This window comes from Barbus barbus (genome assembly GCF_936440315.1).
Source record: "Barbus barbus genome assembly, chromosome: 16".
NCBI lineage: Eukaryota > Metazoa > Chordata > Actinopteri > Cypriniformes > Cyprinidae > Barbus > Barbus barbus.
Genome location: NC_136744.1, coordinates 14,549,959 through 14,570,811, shown reverse-complemented (window position 1 = coordinate 14,570,811; position 20,853 = coordinate 14,549,959). Strand labels below are relative to the sequence as shown.

General features: G+C 37.8%; 1 protein-coding gene across 23 annotated transcripts in view; it reads right to left on the bottom strand.

Annotated features, from left to right (window-relative positions):
* Positions 1-2,877: 2,877 nt before the first annotated feature.
* LOC306882620 (calcium/calmodulin-dependent protein kinase type II subunit gamma) overlaps positions 2,878-20,853 on the bottom strand; it is a 56,957-nt gene continuing 38,981 nt past the window's right edge. For 2 of the 23 annotated variants that reach the window (XM_079437366.1, XM_079437384.1), the window contains 10 exons: positions 18,885-18,925; positions 15,562-15,639; positions 13,250-13,294; positions 12,823-12,877; positions 9,658-9,762; positions 7,330-7,461; positions 6,815-6,890; positions 6,216-6,310; positions 5,601-5,849; positions 2,878-5,523 (listed from right to left, as the gene is read on the bottom strand). In XM_079437366.1, the coding sequence (XP_079293492.1) occupies positions 5,617-5,849; positions 6,216-6,310; positions 6,815-6,890; positions 7,330-7,461; positions 9,658-9,762; positions 12,823-12,877; positions 13,250-13,294; positions 15,562-15,639; positions 18,885-18,925 (860 nt within the window). In that variant the 3' untranslated portion in view covers positions 2,878-5,523; positions 5,601-5,616. The remainder of the gene's footprint in view (positions 5,524-5,600; positions 5,850-6,215; positions 6,311-6,814; positions 6,891-7,329; positions 7,462-9,657; positions 9,763-12,822; positions 12,878-13,249; positions 13,295-15,561; positions 15,640-18,884; positions 18,926-20,853) is intronic. The other 21 variants (XM_079437377.1, XM_079437385.1, XM_079437382.1 and 18 more) reach the window with 13 other exon arrangements.

Sequence of the window (20,853 nt, the reverse complement as noted above, 5' to 3'; positions counted from 1 at the left end):
TGGCTATCTCAACATTCCCCCGAAGTCAGATGGGATACCAGCGAGATCCTCCGATGGAGTAAAACCTGCATCCAAAACGGTCTCTCCAACGTCCCTGTACCCCTGGTTAGTAACCTGAAGCTCCAAGTTCATTCCACCCTAGTGGAGAGCCTGAACCTCGTGAGGTTCCGACGATCCCATCAGACTACCTGGCGTTCCAGGAAGTGTTCAACAAACAGGCAGCCACGAAGTTACCACCGCACCGGCCCTGGGATTGTGCCATCGACCTGCTGCCTCGAGCTATGCTCCCCAAGGGTCGTGTATATCACCTGTCCATCCCGGAGCGCAAGGAGATGGAGGATTACATCAAGGAGGCTCTCCAACAACAGTTAATTCGCCCTTCCACCTCTCCAGCGGCCTCGAGCTTCTTCTTTGTGGGCAAGAACTTTCCTGTAGCTCAAATGGCAGAGTATGGCGCTAGCAACGCCAAGATTATGGGTTCGATTCCCAGGGAAAGCAAGAGCTGATAAAATGTAAAACTGTAACTTGAATGCAATGTAAGTCGCTTTGGATAAAAGCGTCTGCTAAATGCATAAATGTAAATGTAAATGTAAGAAGGATGGAGGCTGTCCTGGAACTCCGAAGCTTGAGCTGCCTACAAGAAGCTCCAGGAGGGCTTCTGCACTTCTCACATCCCGAACCCCAACTCCCATTCATAGTGGAAGTGGATGCCTCCACCACAGGCGTGGGAGCAGTGCTGTCTAAATACCACGGAGAGTCTCCCGACTCCATCCTTGCGCTTACTTCTCCAGGAAGCTTTCCCCAGCGGAGCGGAACTACGATATTGGAAATTGGGAGCTGCTCGCAATTAAACTGGCGCTGGAGGAATGGAGACACTGGCTGGAGGGAGCTCAACACCCCTTTACGGTTATCACGGACCACAAAAACCTGGAATATCTCAGAAGTGCTCAGAGGTTAAACCTCTGGCAGGCTCGCTAGGCTCTCTTCTTCACCCAGTTCCAGTTTTCCATCACGTATCGACCCAGAGATAAGAATGTCAAGACAGATTCCCTCTCACGTATCCATGCCCCTGACGAACCCTCCACACCTTACTCCCTCGAGCCGTCCTTGTGAGCCCCATCCGGTGGGCCCTGGATGAACAGATCCGCATCGCCTCCATCACCGAACCCACTCCGCTGGGAGGCCCAAAACCTACGTGCCCACCTCCTTGAGGACTTCCCTTCTGGGCTCCCTGCATGCTTCCCCGGGCTCTAGACACGCAGGCAGCCAGCGTACTCTCTCGCTCCTCCAAGCTCAGTACTGGATGTTTCCCAGTACGTTCATGGATGCTCAGTCTGCGCCATCTCCAAGACTCCACATCACTTACCCACCGGAAAATTAGTCCCATTACCTATTCCACGTCGCTCCTAGTCCCACGTCGGAGTCGACTTAGTCACAGATCTCCCCAAGTCAGAAGGTTATACCTGCATACTCGTTGCAGTTGACCGATTCTCCAAAGCCTGCAGGTTAATTCCTCTTCAGGTAAAGGGGTGCAGAGCCAGTGGTTGTTTTGTAGGCAAATATCAATACCTTTAATTTTATATGAGCGGCTATTGGTAGCCAGTAGAAACTGATGAACAGAGGTGTGACATGCACTCTTTTCGGCTTGTTAAAGACCACTCTTGCTGCCACATTCTTGATTAGTTGCAGAGGTTTGATAGAACTGAATGGAAGACATGCCAAGAGAGAACTGCTGTTGTCTAGCCTGGACAGAACAAGAGCTTGAACCAGGAGTTGTGTAGCATGTTCTGATAGAAGGGGCCTGATCTTTGTTGTATAACGCCCAATTCGAACGGTAATTGTTTGTCATGTGGGCTTCTGTAAAAATAAATGTACATATCACCTCAGTGATAAAACTCATGGATTCGGATGGCGATTTACAGTAGAGGAGCAAGTTCTGTGATCCTACGAACACGGGAACGCACAGCTCACGTGGCCAGTCACATGATTGCCTGCTGTAAATAAAATGAATTTTACTTACAAATGTATTCTTTTTGTGTAAAATGTTTTTAAAAATACTTATGTAAAATGTATTCTTATTATTCCAAACATATTTTATAATATATAATCCTATTTATTATTTGATTTAAATCTCCTGTTTAAAAATAGGAAAATAGACATGCTATAGATGTATATAATTATACATTATATATATATATATATATATATATATATATATATATATATATATATATATATATATATATATCTATCTATATATATATATATATATATATATCTGTTCATAATAAACATTTTAAAATTGTATTGCATACCTGCTGCTGCCATAATAAAGACCCATTTCGATTGTTTATGTGCTTTTCTTCTCTTTCTGCTCCCAGTCGCTGTAGTGGAGCAGTTATGAAGTATTGTTGTTTTAAATCATTTCCAGCATTTCAGAAATAAATATGTATGCAAATTACACCGAAGTACTATCTTGCAGTGTTTGGGAGTGCTTAAAAAGGGTTTAAACACTGAATTTTGAATTGATTTCTTCTTGAAAACTCAGCGATGTGGATTCGGACAGCAATTAAATTACCACACAACCTTGGTTTTTGTTAAAAAAACAGTAGGTAATTTGGCCGGGGATATTTACGGGGGTGGTGAGAGAAAGAAAAACACTGAATGCTATTTTCTGAATGCTGGATAATAACACATCCGGTTTAAAGGTGTAGATATGTCGACAGTCTAACTCTAAAACGCAAGCATGGTCCACACGTTTGCATTCGTGTCTACTTCAAATGCACACTGAGCAAGATAGCAAAGACAGTGATGTTCCAAATGTTTCAATAATAACAAAGATATGATGGTTTAACAACATTCAAACAAACACTTGATAGATTTAAATTCATAGTTTTATTAATTGTATGGTCATGCAAAAATCCAGCATCCAATTAAACCTCAGAGTATAAGCATATGTAGTCCCATCATATATGGTTACAATGCCAAAAACTGACAAGAATGGGGAAACATACCAAGCTAAAGCTTTGTTAATCTCTTTTAGTCCATTTCTTTACAAAGTTAGCATTTGATTTTAACATTGGAAACCATATCTCAGAGCCACATTTAATTTACCTTGAAGATGCAGGTAATATACACATAATTAAATTTTAGGTAACACACAGTGAAAATTATTACTAGAAAGTTACACATGCATATTTCCCTTCTGCTGAACTGCATATATGGTTTGGTTGTGGGAGTTATTTAGTTCAGGAATTATTCACATCGCATACAAAAGGCGTTTGAGTCCATCTAACAGTCATAAGAAATACAAGAACTACAATCTCCTGCATCTGGAAACATTTCTTAACCATTTACATTTTTGTAAATGGATGTTTGACTGACTACACTGCACTTTTTAAAACAAGGACACTCATATCCGAGAGGATACACTATGAGTGATAGAAGTGGCCAGAGACTAGGGCTGAACACACTGTTATAAGACACACTGCAGAAGGGGGGCAACAGAGAGCGCAGTATGAAGGTATGGCAGACATCACAGTGCCAGACGGTTTCATCTGTGGACAAGTGAACTCACTAACAAGATGCCTTTAAGGTAGGAGTACTCTCTTTCCTCCCTTTTTTGAACATATAGGGTTGGGTGCAACATTTGGCTCAACTTCAAAAGGTAAAATGTCACAAGAAATGGCTTAGCACAGAGTAAAAGGGGGAACGTTAAACCCCCAGGCATCACAATTCACACACAGGATCTACATAATAACACAGTCAAGAACAGTGTTCTGAAGTATGACAGTCACACAGATAAGCTTTAAAGGGAGCACAATGTGTCCATGTGCTTAAACACACCCAAACCAAGTTTTTTTTTTAACTATGTGAGTTTTTTACCAAACACTGAGTTGTGTGTACGGAAAGTCTGTGTTTGTACGTGCATCTGGATGAAGACGAATGGCCGAGCGTTCGATTCATACCTCATCAATGATCTGCATTAGTATTTACAGGTTATACTGAAAAAATTTAAATAAAACAAGATCAAGATACTCAAAAGATTCTACCACAAAATGGACCCCAAAACACCATGGAACTGCATTCATCAAGTCATTTTCATTCAAATCCCCGCCTATAGATGGTCAGGTGATCTTCACAAATCAAGTCTTTTAAAGTCACAATGTATTATGAGACGACACAAACAGCATCAGAACAAGTGTGCAGACACTCATGGAGGGATAATGTGACTTTGAGTCTTCTTCTAGAGCATGGACCCCTATGGATGGATTTCATAACCTGAAGTTGCAAAGCAGTCCACAAAAAGTGAACAGAACAGCAGAGTGTCTCATGCTTGTGTGCAAAACAGTACAGGCCATTTCATTTTTTCATTTTTTGACATGCGTATCGTCTAAAAAATTATATGCACAGCAGCTGGAAGCCTAAAAGGATGAGCTTAGTAACTCTGTGTGTGTGTGTGGGGTGGGGGGACTATGAGCGTGTTGTGTGTAGTGTTTAGCGTCCCCTGGGGACCAGGAGACAAACTCGAATCTATGTGAGTTCTGCAACTTCAGGTTCAGAGAGCAGGGAGGTTATGAGTGCAAACATACAGGAAGGCAAGTAAACCAACCCAACTTGAGTTTAGGCCTCATGTGGAAGTGTGTGTAAAGAAGATTTACGCAAAACACTACATGGCAACAAGCATCTTGAACCCAAGAAAAAACACACATCTCCCCACCCTTCTCTCCCTTGGACACCACTCATTGTTTTGTCCTTTATGCACAACTATAGTAAATCGTGTCCCACTTTAAAACAATTCTTGAAAACACAAAATACTTTCAAATACAGCATCATTCAGGAGATAAAAACCAAGAGATCCACAAAAACACGACAGAAAGCCAGAAAAAAATCTTCCCCAACCCCATTCCTTAATTTCAAAGAAAATAAAAGCAACATTAAAACATCCTCTTCTCAATATCTAGAGTCTACACTTTGGTGCTTCAACACATGATACATTTTTCGTTCCCTCTGATATGCCATGCCATCACATTCTTTGTGTAAAAAATAAAATCAAAACAGAAAAATGTTTTCTTAAACGTAATAAACTCACACCATTTACCCTTAAAACGGCGTGTGCTTTTCAAAGATTCACATTTCTGATTCTAACTTCCATGTCTACCAGCTGGTAATTACACAAGTGAAGATCTCAATATTTTACAATATATTATTAATACTTTAAACACCATTTCCGAATGTTGGGCAGCAGACATTATGGGATTATGGGTAAAGACAATACAGCGCCCCGTGTGGGCATTAGAAGCATGCAGCATCCAGAAGGCAGGGCTGCTGCCGTGGCCGCCTGCCCCACATCTAGCTAGAGTTGGACTGAAGTGGTGGCCATTTTTAAATATATTTCTTAGTTGTGTCAATTTTTTCCCCTCACGTTTTCAAAACTTCAAGAGGTTCTCTTCTGGCCGGGCTCCAGGCGGCAAGACGTGCACGGAGAAGAAATGCTCCAATCAGCTTTAGTATTCAGGCATGCTAATGAAGAGAACATAAAAAATACTAAGTAATGTTTCCCTTGTTGTGTTGACACTAAAGCATTTGTCAACCAGTACCTTTGCCCTGTGTGGTTCACTGTAGAGGTGCGGCAGGCGCTCCAGAGCAGTGGAAGTGGATGTTGAGCCACTTGGCATCTCGGCGGTGCCACACACGAGTCTCCTCCGACTGGCTGCTGCGTGGCCGGCCCTGGCTGTCCATGTACTGCGTCAGTCGGATATAGGCGATGCAAGCAGCGTCTTCTCCAATCAGGTGCACGTGAGGGTTCAGGATGGTTGTATGCACAGGCTTACTGCTCTTACTCAGCACTGGAGTCAAACACAGGCAAGTAGATAAAGACATATTCTGTTATATAAGCCATAACAGGTTAGCTTTAATACCCTTTAACCTTAGGAATGTCCAAACCTGTTCCTGGAAGGCCACTATGCTGCAGAGTTTAGCTTTAACCCTAAATAAACACACCTCAATCAGTTAACCAAGGTCTTCAAACTCACTAGAAACTTCCAGGCAAGTGTGTTGGAGCTGGCTGAAGCTAAACTCTGCCAGGAGCAGGACTGGACACCCCTGCTTTAACTGAATTTGCTGCTTATAATTCTATAGAGCATGAAAGCATGTTATTAATAGGTACAACAAACTTCATTGGACACTAGTACATTAAAAAGCATTGGGCTTACAATTCTCAAAGTAGAACTTATGGAAGTCCATTCCCTCAACCAGGTTTCCAAGTGCTTCGGGCTCAAAAGAGGTCAGGCCAGGGTCACAGATCCTCCTGAAACAGTTAAGGCATAATCTTACTTAAAATGCACAAATTTGTACCGTCAACATGTCTCATGCATGTTATAATCAAACATGCTTGTGCTCTTCAAGATAAGATACCCACCATAAATGCTGATAAAACAAGATTTTCAAAAATCCCTCTTGATAAGAACCAGCAAGGTTATTTTGAAATTGTAAATAAGGGGTTTGTTCCTGTTATTTAACACAAGATATTTTATTTGCAATATATGTTTTTTATTTGCAATATATATATTTTAATGTTCATAGATATAGCCATTATTTGTGTACTTTCGTAGTTTTTAGCTGAAAACTATTCCAGAAATTTATGAAACCATTACTTATGCATGTTGTAACTCAGAAAGCATGATTTTAGTTCAATTTGAAAGTATTTCAAATCTACCAACAAAAATGATGAAAATCCATAAAATGCACAGTGCAAACAAATGTTTAATCAGTGGTATGGTAGCTGAAAACATTATATATAAACAGAACTTACGTGTAAGCTTCAAAATCTCCGTTGTTGATGGCCTCAATCAGCTGCTCTGTGATTTTAATGATCTCCTGCTTTCGTGCTGGTGTTTGGAATAATAGGAGGAACAAATCAAGTTTTATCCACAACCATTATTTAAAAACCGCAAACCCATTTTTTATTCCAAACTATCTGCAATCGGTTGTAATTGGGTGTGCCGTCTTTCAAGATAAGCACTATTTTCCTAGGCGCTCTGATTTTAGCACAAGCTGGGGTCTTAAATGACTTATACACAATGGTTATTAAATGCTTCTGATTTCAACCAGCTCATTAACCACAACCCAACTGTAAAGTACAAACATTTAACACTTGTATCGTCTCATAATCCCTACGGATGGCCATGTTTCACTAAAAACTGTTACAGGGTCATGAACTGGAGGGACTTTGTTAAAGCCAGAGGGAATGTCAGGACTTACATTTAGGGGGGGGGGGGGGGGGGGGGGCCTTAATATCTGTCACTAAATCAACAGTCTAAGACTTACACTGCTGCCTGTGCACGCTGCTGCCCCCTGGTGTAGTGGAGGCTGGAGCAGGTACAGCAGGCTCTAAATCAGGACAGGAGCTCTGACCTGAACTGCTCCAAGCAACATTCTTAACATCATGTGGTGGATCGGCTGCAAGACAACGGCACAAATAAACAAAGCTGCAACTAAGCACACAGAGATGCTATGCCAGAGCAAAACAAAAGTATGATAAACAAACGGAGCACTACTTTAAGAGGCACATGCTGCCTTCAGAACAGTGTACTACCTTACTACGGCTTCAGTATATAGTATGCATACTGTGCACAATATGCTAAAGTTCTGTGTCATGAAATATCTGGATAATCTATTACATTTGACAAAATATGCAGTATTAAACAGATTACTGATTGGAATACTACATCCCATAATGCAACGCATTCAATTTCACCTTCCATTTCTATTGTAGCAAATGAACTAAAAGAAACAAATTGTTTTTAGTGCTTGACTCATTATCTGATGAGAACACAGTCATTGACAAAATATTACATTAAAATGATTTACTTATAGATTAACTTTTCTATTTGTATTATTTTACATTAAAAATTGTATTTAAAAAGAAATTATAGTGTATACTGCACAATATTCAGTTAGATAGTATTCTGTTCCAAACATCCACAGTCACTAATTCATACATCTAGATCAGTGGATTCCTTGGGGGTGGGTATGCCTTAAAAGTATTCTGAATCAAGTATTAAATAAAATTAATAAATTAGTACCAATAATACATTAAAATAAACTCAAATTTAAATAAACACATAAAAACGAGATGTAAATCATCCTATGATGGGATATTCTATAATGGGATACTGAGGGGCCTTCGAGTCAAAAAGGCTGAGAACCACTGACCAAGATTATATCGCATGCTACATAAAATATCAAACTACAGCAAATTATGCTTAAACCACTGCACTGCTATTCACTGCATGTCACACAGAAAACACTGCAGAAATAAATTCAGTAATTAGATGATTACGGAGTTTGATTAATGAACAGAGAACATACACACTGCCAGGGTTGATAAATATGAAAATTATCTAGAGGATTACAGTAGCAATACTGCAGCATACTGAATCAGTCCAGCAGATGGTGGCAGATCTCATGGGTTTTTTTTAAACAGAAACCTGCAGCAGTCTGGTTCAGTGGTTTGAGCAGTCGCTGAACTCCACATGCAGCCAAGACAGACAGATGCAAAGACGATACAGCCTGTGTTATGTGTAATCTATACAAAACAGCAGCATAAGCAGCAGGAGTTAATGAAGAACACAAGAGGAGCAATAGCCACACTGAGTAGATCTATGCACAGTATGTGCATGTGTTGAGAGATGTCTGTCGTGTACAGTCCCAGCATAGGCCTTCTGCTCATCTGTCACACTCAAAGTATTCAGTGTCACACAGATAAATAAATGAAAAGGTCACTCTGACTGAGAAGGTCAGTGCAATTCTTTCCATGTCAGAGGTGAGGATGTACACGAGTAAAGGGCAAAGATGGTGGACTGCGAGACTCAAAATTAGGTGACAATCTCTGTCCTTGATTGCGCTAATAAGTGTACAATGCGGATTACAACAGATCATGTGGCCTGCATTTTAGTTTTTGAGTATTTTGAGTACTGCAAATTTGCCATATTATTGTCTTGAAGGGGTCATATCATAAGGAATCGAATTTTCCTTGATTGTTTTTAGATATAAAAAAGCTTCATATACTACAAAACACACTGTAACTTAAAATTGAGCTCTTACTTTCTCCTCAGTACAAAAAGAGAATTTACTCGAACAACTCAGTCCAAACATTCACAACCTTCCTGCATCACACAGACACAGATGAATACTTCAATATAGTATTCAGTATACTCATATCCTTTTATGAATCACATTTGAGCAGTAAAACTGCTGCCCGTGTCTGAGTAGACAACTAGGCAAAGCAACAAAAATATGGTTTAATTCAAGGGTCAGCGAGAGCTTGAAAAATTTACATCACAAATTGAACTTTTGTTTTTGCGGCAACACAATAATGCATCAATAATACAAATAAGATGTATCATATGACCCCTTTCATAATGACACCAAACCTTAAAATTAGGGTATTTAACAATGTAGAAGTCCAGTGAGTCCATCTCAGCCAGATTAGTTTTGTTGCATATTAAGTAACAGCAAGGTTAGAAAGGTGATATACTTTAAGTTAGCAGTGGGAACAGTAGGAACGGAGAATATGTGAGCTAGAGATCAGATGAGTCCAGTAGGGAGTTGTAGAAACAGCTGATAAGGTCACTGCTGTAGCAGTTGACTTACTGGGTGGTGGGCAGGGGGGAGAGGCCTCAGGCTGAGGAGCTGGCTCCTCCGAGGCACTGCACTGGCTCACCACTGCACTGTCATTGCTAGCCCCACCCACCGATACTGACACAGACAATTAGGGGGAAAAAATGTGACATTTGTTGTGGTAAGTCATACCACTAGTCTTTTTCCAGCTTTGCTTTTGTGCTATATTTATATATGAAATGATGACATAATTTGCATGATAATCTTCCAAAAATACCAACAGCACACACAATAGAGCACACAAACAACACATGCGGAAACATAACGAGCATTCAACTTCAGAGCAAAAAGCAATTAGTATAAAGGTTAATGTTATGTGAAAAAATGTTGATTTAAAATTAAAAAGCTATATTTTCTAAACCTTGAAGTCTTTAATACCTCTATACAAGGACATGTTATACAACTGTTTGTATTTACATGGAGTTTCAGAAAAAGCTGAAAGACTTGTCTGTCTGGGACATATTTTCACCCTGGTATAGAGTGTGAGATCTTTGGGCCTCTCTGCTATGACGCAAGTTGATGGTTTGTGAGGTTTAACCCTCAGAGACACACTGTTGGAAGAACTGCAACACTGTTTTAAAGCATTTAAATACTTAATGAATACTTAATAAATGTGAGATAAAACTAGTTAAAACAGGTAAAAGCATTGAAACCCAATGCTGAAAATTGTCAAACATTTTCCCAAATTTACCCCCCCCCCCCCCCCAAAAAAAAAAAAAATTTGGATAAAACATTGCAATGACAAGTTTTATGTAGTTTTTATTTTAAACAATTTGATATAAACACACACAGCTGTTAAAAATTGAGCTGTGTCAGATTTTTAAATGTTTTTGAAGGAAGTTTTTTCTGCTTAGCAAGGCTGCACTTAATTGACCAAGATAGAGTGAAAAAGTACTATTGTGAAATATCATTACAATTTAAAATTACTACTTTATATTTTAATATATTTTAAAATAAATTCCTGTGATGGCAAAGCTGAATTTTCAGTATCATTACTCCAGTCTTCAGTGTCACATGATCCTTAAGAAATCATTCTAATATGTTGCTCAGCAAACATTACTGAAAACAGTTGTGATGTGTAATATTTTTGTGGTAATACGGTTTCAAATTCTTTGATAAATATAAAGTTCAAAAGAGCATTTACTTAAAACAGAAATATTTTGTAACATTATAAAGTCTTTACTGTCACTTTTAATCAAATTAGTGCATCCTTGCGGATAAAATTACTAATTTCTTAAAAAATAAAAAATAACTTGGGTCTCCAAGGGTTAGGTCCCAATATATTGCCTGACCATCAAACTTAGATTAGTGTTAAATAATGAATGATTCTAAAGCTCTACTGACCCATTAAACCTCTGCTTGTGTTTCTCAGACTGAATAGAAGTGATTAAAGGTAATGTTTTATTATCTAACAGCCCTCTAAAGACCATCTAGAAGCTCAGAATAACTCAGAATTGAACAAAAAGACTGATCTGAAGATGAATGATGCCAGGGTTGTATAAAATTGAATTGAACTGTTGTGTAATATTGCTGTGCTGTAATGAACCACCATGTGACTCTGTTAGCCAACATACTGAGATGTGATACGAAGGCTCAGTGATTTTCAGAAGGGGTATTTGTTGCCTGTATAGGTCAGTGTGGTAAAACTAATATTCCCTCAGATATTGTGGACATTCATTACTTGAACACAAAACTGTGATTCATCAGTGTCATGGTAACTCTGGCATTCACAGCAAGGCTCCTTTTCTTAGCAAACTTGTGCTGATTCATGATAGCAATCAGTCTGTCTGACCCCGTTTTGGTGCCTTATACTACACTATAGCTGCTGCTGTAGTAACCAGCAATGTATCTAGAGCTAACAAGCTGGCTGTCAATGCACACTCAAAGTAATTAAAAGTCCTTTCACCGCACAGGAATAAATCTCACTGTCAATCATTCACTGCCTGTATCTGTATAATATTTATTCCCTCTGGCCCTCATTACCACTATTTCTCTTTAAGAGTTGGAAAATGTCCAACCCTTGACCCTGTTTACACCTGGTAATAAAGTCTGTCCAAAGAATTTTATGAACCTTTCAATGCAATCGCATTCAGACGTAGTCAAAAGAACCATTGAATTTGTAGTATGACCACCATGTAAAATGCAAATAAACAAACAAATACAGTTGGGCAAAAAAGTATTTAGTCAGCCAACAATTGTGCAAGTTCTCCCACTTAAAAAGAAGAGAGAGGCCTGTAATTTTCATCATAGGTACACTTCCAACTATGAGAGACAGAATGGGGGGAAAGAATCCAGGAAATCACATTGTAGGATTTTTAATGACTACAAATGTTTTAATGACATTTTTAATGACTAAGTACTTTTGGGGAAATAAAAAAAAAAAAAAAATGTAAGGATGTTTTTTTTTTTTACACATTAATCCCAGGACTAATAAAGGTTTTTGTACTTTGCTTGCTATGTGAGTGCCTAGATGTGGATTTTTTGTTTTGCAATGGAATCCACTTTTTGTTTTTGAATTCCATGACTAAACTGAAGTTATTCTATCAACTTCCATTACCTAAATCAAATCAGTATTTGGTGTGACTTCTAAAACAGCACCAAATCTCTGAGCTACACTTTCATAAAGTTTTAAACAGTTTGCAGGCAGGTTGTTCCAAACCTTGGAAAAATTAGCAAAGTTCTATGGATTTAGACAGTCTCAGTTGCTTATGTCTCTTCATGTAATCCCAGATGGACTCAAAAATGCGGATCTCATAATGCGGTTTCGATGATACCATCTGATGTCGGACTTGGTCAAACAAAAATCTCAGTGGATAATTACAATTTGCAAAAGGAATGTTTGGGAATCTAAAACTAATATATCTACTCACACACATAAAAAATGGTCTTGAAAGCAATGTTTTGGTGAAGCATCTAAGACTTTTGCACAGAACTGTATGTAGTCACAAAATCACAGACCCTGTCTAAAAAATCTGTTAAAAGGACAGATATAAATATCAGGTGCAAACAGGGCCTTTAATACACCAACTAAAGGCCTTTTTGAGTAATATCTGCACTAATACACACACACATCCCATTCTGTAGATCCCAGAGAACAAGAGAAAGACATGCAGAGTACATGAGAAGTTGATAGTGTACCTTTCCTACCTTTCATGTCCTCCTCTTCTGTGGTGTTACAGCTCTCTGTAGACCCCTGTGACGAGAGAGACAGACAATGTGCAAGATGGAGGGATGGTCGTATGAAGGTGGGAAGACGGGAAAAGAAATATAGATAAACAGGTTTGCAGACAAGGTCTATAAACCATGTGGAACAATATAAAGTGCACACACTGTGAATCAGCAAATACACACACAAAGAATCACTCGCAAGCACAAATATACCCCAGCACACCCTCACACACAAACAGCTCTCACAGGAACACACCAAGCCCTGCACAAACCAGCCAACCCAGCATGAGGGCAAGCCCCCTTCATTTGAGTCATATTTGTGAAGGTTTGTTGTTGTGGCATTAGGAAGTGGCTCAAATGACTGGTGTTCAGTGCAGAGCTAAAAGAGGTGGCTTACCTTGATGCCATCGGCTGGATTGTGCACGACAGTGGTCTGTGATTCCTGGGGAGGCAGGAGAGAGTTTACCATGCAGCGCTGAGGCAAGAGGGTGTAGGGACCCTAACTCCACAACTAGCATGATGAGCCTACACTGTCATCACTGTCATGATTGTCAGCAGCCAGAAGGTACATCAAACACTGACATTGGAGAATTCTCCATTTGAGTTCCTTGAATTAATACTATGTATACAGAGGCCCCAAAATGAATTTTGCCACTTATTTTACACTTTAAAAAAAGGATTTAATTTCATTGCATTAAAATAAACAATATAATGCATGATAGAAGATACAACAAGTGATAGTTGGTATAATTCCTTTGTCATTTACAAAGACTAAAAGAAGCAAACAAACAATCAAATAAATGTGCTATATTTAAAATAATTGCTACTTGGTTTGGTGTTTACAAAGAATAAGATAAATAATAAATGCGCTATATTTCTTTAAAATAAATGCTACTTGGTTTGGTGTTTTGTTATATCATGTTACAATCATGCTTGCTAACAAGAAAATACAAGAAACAAAACAAAACACGTGCGATTTCTTTAAAAAAAAATGCCACTTGGTTTGGTGTTTTGCTATATAATGTACATATTCTGGTAATGTTTGACAATCAATCAATTAAATCAATTAATACATCAAATTGATCATGTTTGAGAACCAGAAATAACAAATAATAAATAAAATAAAAATAAATTCATTCATTCAATTCATGTATTTATTTGTTTGTTACATTGTTTTATTTATTATAAATGCTATACAGTATTTCTTTAAAATAAATGCTACTTGGTTTGATGTTTTGTTAAATCATGTGACGCTAATGTTTGACAACCAGAAATTATCAACACATAAATAAATAAATAAAAGCGAGCAAGCAAGCCTGTCCTATTTTTCCTTAAAATAAATATTACATATGCAATGGCATTCATAAATGTTTAAGTGTCATGTAGGTGTCTAAATACTTTGAGGCCACTGTATACAACAACTACAATATAACGAAGGATATTATACAAAGGAATTGAAGGTCAATTGAAATACAAGCAAGGATTGGGTACAGTTAACCACAGAAACACAGTGGAAGAGGAAGTAGTCATTAAGCTTGACGAGTCTCTCTCAAAGACCAACCCCAGTCACCAACAGCACACAGACATGACATAAATGATTAACGCCACACAAACAGTTAGATTTCAATGCCACAGTATGTTATTTCTCCTGAGAGCACAAAGCATTGATCCCACCTTTGCACATACACACCCCACATACAAACAAACAAACGGTCCAGCGCTCTAGATTCTACTTTATTTCCACCACCACTAACACAACACCCTCTAATAAGCAACCTGTCAACACAGACTTGAAGATGCAGTCCCTACATGCTGAGAGCCAATTACAGTTTCATTCCCTTTGATGCAGTTCAGACAAAACCCCTCATCCCCTGTCAGGCCGAGCAACTTCAAGGTCTGGGCAGTGAGCAGGATGGGCATATTGGTCAGTCACACAGTGTAGCATGAGGACAGGGACACTGTAGTGTCCAAAAGTCTGACACCTTACTGAAAATTTAGAAGAAACTGACATAACATGAATATGGAGTAGAGGACAAAACCAAACACTGAGATATACTGAAATTAAATAATATTCAATTCAACATTATATCTTCTATAGATATTTTGATTTTAAATTGGTTTTAATCACATTTTATGTTGATAATATAAAATTCTCTCAGACTTTCAGACTTCATGTCCTCTGAAGGCTGTACCAGTAACAGCCATTCGTCAAAGGAGCAATTACCCATAATGCAAAGTTAGGGATTGCATCTTCAGAACAAACAGAACAGCTCTGCTTCCTGACATAAAATGATCCTGTTTTACCCTTGGAGACTCGACTGAGATTAAGACAACGTGCAATCAGGCTTTATCTACATTTCACTAGCCTAAAAAAAGTGTTCTCTCACTTTAATATGGCCAGAGCAAGTTATTTGAAGTTATTTGAAGTGCAGGGTTTGTCTGTTAAGCTGTCAAACTTCTCCTGCGAGTTTGTTTGGGTAAAATAGGAAGTCAGAGAGAAATCCACAGGCACAAACCAGATGTTTTAGTTCAACTCATCAAAAACCATGAGCAACGTCACACATCTTCATCTGAGTGGATTGAGCGATGGGTGGTGGAAGTCAAAACAACAGGTATGGGACAAACTGATAAAGCCTTTTACTAAAAGACTTGAGGATTAAGAAAAGGAAAAACTATGAGTGAAGGAAATAAAAAGTTAAGATGAAGTACCATTGGTGCAGTGGATGATATGCTGCTGTCTTTGGTGCTGCTGCTTACTACACTGTTTTTGTTGTTGTTTGTCTGTGGCTAGGGCAAAAACAAAAACAACACAAAATGATTTTTGTTCAGTGCCATTCAAGAACCGACAGCCTCAGCTCATACTTGACACGTCGAAAAGCCACAGGGCAGCATGTAAGGGGACCTGTATGTGTAAATTTGCTTAGAAGTAAGAAAACACTCACGTAACGTGCCCTAGAGCACTTTTAATGACACACTTTCCTGAAATAAGCACTTTTAGCTCTACTTGAATTAATGAAAGACACTCAACTGTATGTGCTTGTTTTTGTGAGAGGTTCGCGGATTGTACAGATTTAAACTACTGATGGTGGATAATAGTACAAGATGAAAAATAATGAAGCAATTCTCATGCATCTGTAAAATCACATGACAGTTCTTGATAAAACTGGCTGTATAAAAAGGAGCCGGTAAGCTTCCTTTACAAGGTTATGTTCATTATTATTAAAACTGTTCAATAATTCTTAAAATGTGTTATGATATATTTCATCATTCATTTTTTTACACTGTTAGTTTTGTATTATTTAATAATCATATTAATAAATTCAGTCAATGTGTATGTAAGCATCTTTCAAACATCTATGTGGAGTGAAATTTGTTACGGTGTTGATAAATTTGTATTTCCATATATTTCAATATATTCATGAAATTGATATCAACAGTTAACTCCAGTGCTAAAAAATCCATCAAAATCAAAGAAATGTTTCAAGGCTACAGATAAAGTGTTTGGTATTTGCAGAAATATTTAAATATAATATTATACTGTTTTGTTGGCACAGTAACAACTAGAGGCCAACATTACAGTCATGGAGCCACAAGACCCTGATAGTTCATTAGTGCATGCAGTGAAAAGCTTCAGCGCTCTGACCTCTTACTCTGTGAATCAATGCAGGGTACAAATTATGGTTAAAAAAAGAACAAAGTCTGACTATAGGAAAGAAAGAAAAGAGGCGCCGGTAAAACAGAGACGATTCTTGAGAAGAACAGTCAAGAATCCTTACAGAAAGATCCAACAGGTTAACAAACACTGAAGCAAAAGAGCAGCCAAAAGTTATTCATCCCAAAAGTTCAACAGCCATAAAGAAAATATACTTTTTTTGTTTTAAGAAACTGCTTTATGTATACATTCAGTTGTCATTGGAACTAGCCTCCACTATATCACCCCATTGCTGAAAAATGTCAATTATCTATTCATTTAACATTTTTAGATGTTTACAAAGAACTTTTAATATTTGATGTCAATATTATTATATAATACTATAATTTCATGAATGATAAAAGCATTTGAAAATGTATAACTTAATATAAGATGTTAAAGATGATCGATTTTTGTATCCAAGAGTCTAATTGGAATCAATTAAGCTATGACTGGGTGACCTTCAAGTTTATTATTAGATTTCAATTCCAAAAATAGTTCACTGGAAAAGGACTAGGTCTGCTTGATTATACGGACCATGAATGGCGATAAGGGAGTAAAACTGAGGTCAGGGTCATATGTCCAGACCTGATGGAGAAACTCAAGACATGAGAAATGGCACTTTATGCACAAACACCTCAATGATGTTTGTTAGATAATAAAAATGCAGAACTGAGCTTCCCCTGTGAGGAGGATGAAACAGAACTGCCATGTCTAACTCACAGACATCAAGTGCTGCTGTAATTTACTTTCAATTGCTTGATGACAGAAGAAAATGTATTTATTCTACAGGGGGAAAAATTTATATGGATAATTAAACATCATTATAACCACAATAAAAAATAAATAAATAAAAAAGACAACATACTTTTTTTTTTTTTAATTGTAACAAGGGGCTCTTTACTTGTTAGGACAAACCTGATGGTCACAGCCACTGCAGCTATTGCCATGGCAACAGAAATCGCCTGGCGCACTGTGGGAAAAAGGGGACTTCCAGTGAGAGAAAGGCTTGTTTGTCTGTCTTTAGACAGTCTGTTCCAACAGCGTTTAAATTCTCTCTTTCCTATCAAAGAGCACCAAGTAAGAGCCCTTTGTCCACTCTGAGCATACTTAAGCCTTGGTCATAATCAGTGGCTACACGCTACTGATTCTAAAGGCCCGTGAAAGTGTAGAGGGTCGAGCTGGAGGAAGCTCACAAGGTTTATCAGGGGCTTGCAGAAGACGGACCAAACTTAGGTCAAGGAGAAACCTCTCAAACGAAACCCTGGTCTGGCTCACCAAAAAAGCACTGAGATGCAATGGTAATGAAGAATGAACTTCAAGGAGAAGTGGAGAATGGGCTTACAATATAAGCGTATGTATGTAATAAAACATAGTTGAACGGGTGAACATGGGTCTGTTAATGTTTGATGATCCTATGACTCACAAAATCCTACAATGAGACAAAAAAAAGAGACCCAAACAAGCTCTCGAGCATCTCAACCAAGAGAAAAAAAAGAGAGCCAGAGAGTGAGAAAGTGTTGAGGGAGAGTCAGAAAAAGGGGAGAGACACGGAACAGATCTCACCATCAAATAAACACTGGAGCTTGACTTCCTTTTCTGAACAGGGTGAAACAGAGGAGGGCAAAACAGGGAAGCATAAAAACAGGCCAGTGAACACAAAAAAATTAAGCTGCTAGTTAGATCCCACAGAGAAGAAAGAGAGAGGAAAAATAAATAACCACAAGAAGTTGCAAAGCCATGTGTGATGTGACAGGTGTTTAGTAGCAACAGTTGGAAAAATGTTAAACTGCTGAAATCGATTTATTGTCAAGACTTGTTTCATTTCAAGCATTTGCTTCTCAGTGGCTTGGTGAAAGGCTGACGATTCACTGCATGCACAGAGACGGCACAGGGTTGAGTAAGCCTCTCTGCTTCAACAGATTTTGCCATGACTCAGGACTAACAAATGGGCAAATGTCAAGAAGGGTTTAAATATGCCGAATGCTTTTCGCTTGGGTCTCCTTGGGGGAGGATATTACTCAAGATCACACTGAAATATATCAGCCTAATACAATGTAAGCAGCTAATCATTTTAAATTAGAAACAGTGCGTTTAATCATTTTGGTTTATGCAAACCATTTGCTGGTTAGCTTGACTGTCAGTTCTGTTTATAATATGTCCTTAAAAGGAGGAAAATACATATGACAGGAAAAATCTTGTAAACATAAAAAACTGGAGAAGAATTGTGCATTCGTTTATAATACAAAAACATTATATTTGATCATTCCAATGCTGATTCAAGAACTTACTGTACTGTAAATATTGAGAAAGAGATTTATAAAATGTGTGTTTGGCTTACCTTCACGCCATCAGACTTCTTGTTCAGTAAACTTTTGCATGCTGAAAGATGAGGAGAGAAAACAAACAAACAAACAAAAAACTCAGAAATGTTAGTTACTGACATACGAATGTTGCTCGATTAGAGTATAAAACAGAACTGGTATTACTAACTGAAATAAAACTACATATAAATATTAGATTAACAAAAAATAAATAAAAATTAAATGTTTCCTTCGCATTAAATGAAATAAGTTTAAGTTCAGGTACTAAGTTATTATTATTAATTATATAAATTACCATCTATCTATATAGATTAACATATACAAATAATAAAAATGACAAAAGCACAAAACAAAATTAATCAAACTTGAACAAAAACTGAAAATATAAAAATAAATTATGAATACTATGATAGCATATAAATAATATATAAATAAGTCACACAACCAGAAAAACCATCCATAGAGCTGTGAAATGGCACCTATTCCCAGTGAAAGCCCTGGAACCATATAATGTGGCTAGAAGATTTCTCCACCAAGAAACATGAAAGACCACCTCAAGTTTGATATGAAACATTTCATGAACACATCTTACCCTGTGTTCTCATAAACAGAAACATGGTTTGAAAACGAAACCGATCTAATGAGACACAAAGCCAACACATATGCACAAACCAAAAAAATACAAGGACACGAGTAGACTTTCTATTATGATCTTCAAATTCCCTTACCTTTGAAAGTAGATAGAGGTAGGAAAGAATGCAAAAAGGGAAAAAGGTAAGATAAATCAATCAACAGATTATTAAAAAGAAAAATAGCTGTGGCAAACAAAATAATCAAGCAAATCAAAGCAAAACTAGAGGATTTTCTGTTCATGCTGGGTCCATGCTGTGCAGAGGCATCTCCTGTCTGGCCTGCTGTCATCACTGAAGGCATTTCTCCTGCACAAGACTCCATGCAGATCTGACAAACCAATGCCAATGTCTGCTTCACTTCACTCTAGCACATTAGAGCTGAACTGCTGATTCATTAGAGGAGGATAAGTCCTTTTTTTCTGACCTGTTCAGCTGTTGTGCAGTGCTCCTAATTAAACTGGTCTCATAATTAAAATTGTATAATGGGGTCAAATGAGTTTGTGTGTTGCACCTATTGATAGTATGGAATGGATCAAAAACTACTTTAGCATGAGTTAAAGAGATTAGCAGTGGACCGATAAGAGTTGTTTTTTTTTATTTAGTCGATGCCATTTCCAATAGAGAGAGCAGGGTGGGTGATGGCCAATAAAGTGCTCCTACATACACTACTGTTCAAAAGTTTGGGATCAGTAAGTTTAAATAAATTTTATATTTTTGTTCAACAAGAATGCATTAAATTGATCAAAAGTGACATTAAAGCATTTTACATTGAAACAAAAATACTTATATATTTCAAATGCTGTTTCTCATCATATTAGAATGATTTTTGAAGGATCATGTGACAATGAAGACTGAATTAATGACTGCTGAAAATTCAGCTTTGCTATTACAGGAATAGATATGTTAACATAGAAAAAGTTATTTTAAGTGGTAATAATATTTAACAATATTTCTGTATTTCTGAACATGAGACTTCTTAAAATCTTACATATCCCAAACTTTTGAGCGGTAGCGTAGATAATGCAATTTTGATGATAAGAACTTAGACATACACAAATTTGCTAAAATTAAGTGAACTCATAAGTGGGCATCTCATTATTGGCCGATGCTCTCAGTATAGTCAAATAGCAGCTAATTTAATGGGCTGGCCGATAGATCAGTCTATCACATTGTCAACAGCTGCCTCTGATTATTAAATTATATGTACTTCTGAGGCTTAAATAAACTGCTGCAACTGTTAAGTATCATTGTAAAGTAACAGAAGAAGCAAATGGCAGAGCATTCGCAGACATGCCACTTTCATTAAGACGTATATGAAGAGAGGCAAGAAACTAAGAAATAAACAAAAAGCAAG